This window comes from Aplysia californica, unplaced genomic scaffold (assembly GCF_000002075.1).
Source record: "Aplysia californica isolate F4 #8 unplaced genomic scaffold, AplCal3.0 scaffold00302, whole genome shotgun sequence".
Classification (NCBI taxonomy): Eukaryota; Metazoa; Mollusca; class Gastropoda; order Aplysiida; family Aplysiidae; genus Aplysia; species Aplysia californica.
The window spans coordinates 600,076-601,981 of NW_004797572.1; the positions used below are offsets into that span (position 1 = coordinate 600,076).

A 1,906-nucleotide genomic window follows, 5' to 3' on the forward strand; every position below is an offset into this window, starting at 1 on the left:
CCCCCCCCCCCCCTCCCCCCAAAAAAAAGAAAGAAAAAAGAAAAACCACCCCCTTATTATTTCATAAGTAAAATTAAAAAAAAAACCAAAAAAAATCTTCATGAACTTAAAGTAACATTATGCAATCATAACTAATTTTTTTAAGGGTCCCCATAGTGTCTTCGATCAATGGCGAAATATTTCGTCATGAAGACACTCAAGAATTATCAAAGATTTGAATCAAAGATTATTTTTTTTAAACACAATAAAACAAGACCGAAGACAAAAAAAAAAAACCACAATAAAGGTGATGAAATCTTCACGGACAGGAAACAACTCACTAAATGTCTGGGTTGTTATTCAGCGGCTTTTTCAAGTGTGCCTTGTAGCCGTGTGTTCTCTTTGTGCCGATTATGTAATGTAGGTCGAGCTTTTCCCCCCGACCAAAAATATTGGGCATCTGCATCCCGAGAATCTGCAACAAAGGAAAAATTTGCTCATTTCTACTGAATTTGTATACCTTTCAGTTAAAGTAAAAAAAAGTTTTACAGCACTTGCAACTTAATAACGTCATAAAAGTGTTGAAGATTAGATCTAGAGACGTGACAAGAGAGTAACAAACAGCAAAAAAAACTAGGAGAGATCAGGGATGAGATGGAGTCTTACGCCACTTGCAACATAATAACGTCAAATAAGCGTAGAAGAATAGAGGAGTTATAAGAAAGTACAACCACAAGAAAGGAGGAGAGACCAGGAAAACAGGGCGGGAGCAAACAACACCAGAAAACCCGCCAACCACCCTATTTATATGCCTCAGTGGACAAGTGAAGGACTGCTGTGGCAAGGAATGGGGCATCAACAGACAAACACCACCATGGTGGGAGGTGACAGGCAACTAGACAACAAAGGCCATTTTAAAGGCAATTTTGTTGCTTGTTTTAGCCTATCCATACGCCCCTGAAGTCATTTTGTACCCCCGAGGTTGTATTCTTCACATTTTAGAATACTTGTAGAGCGAAGATCTCTTCGAAACTTTCAGTATTTCTAAAAAAATAATTTTGACAGACTGTTATGCAAAGCATACGGATTGGATTAACGAGTAAATTTCCTCTTTGGAAAGTGGTGGCGGCACAGAGTTCCCCACATCGTATGGATACAATAGTAAAACACGACGTACGGATAGGGTTAAGTAGAGAGAAAAGCATACTGACTCACTTAAGGTCAACTAGTACTAGGAAAATGTAAGACAGAAAGACAGAAACAACAGAGGAAAAGTAAAGAAGTAGGACCTACCAATGGCATCCTCCAACCCCCCCACAAAGGCGAGTTACCAGGTCCCATACCGCTACCAGACACTGGGCTCAAAGGAACCTTTACAACGAAGAGGTAAAACTCAAGATCCCATTTGAAATTTGAATTTCTACCTCCCTTGAAATTTGTTATTGTGGGTGATTTACGCCCCTATCGACAACTCCCCGGTGATGATCAAAACAACCCAGCGACAGCAACCACCGGAACTTACTTGAAGTTTTAGTTTAGTTTTAGTAAGTGTTTTACGGAACTAGCAACACAATAAGATCATACAAGTGCCGAAGATTAAAGGTGTTACAAGAGAGTAACAAACACAAAAAAGAAGGAGGGGAGATAAAGACGATAGATGTTTGATAGGAAAGAAGGAGCAAACCACACCACAGCACCCGCCAACCACCGGAATTTACTTGGACAATTACATCATCGATCGAGAACAATTCATAATTTCATTTTGCATCTATGATTTAATCAAGAAGAAAAACCTGTACCACAGACAACTGGCATCCCCAACAGAGTTTAGTGGTGCAAGAAAAAAAGTATTAAAAGTTAATCCTGACGCTTTTACTTCAAATTTTTTTTAAAATATTTTTATAAAAACTAAATATAAACAGAGTAA

At 38.5% G+C, this 1,906-nt stretch overlaps 1 protein-coding gene across 1 annotated transcript in view; it reads right to left on the reverse strand.

The window, feature by feature from the left end:
- Window positions 1–1,906, reverse strand: part of LOC101849301 (sorting and assembly machinery component 50 homolog A) — a gene marked incomplete in the record, with an annotated part of 21,499 nt that overhangs the window by 10,397 nt on the left and 9,196 nt on the right. Inside the window, 1 exon segment of the mRNA XM_013084564.2 lies at window positions 321–454. Within this exon segment, the coding sequence (XP_012940018.1) occupies window positions 321–454 (134 nt within the window).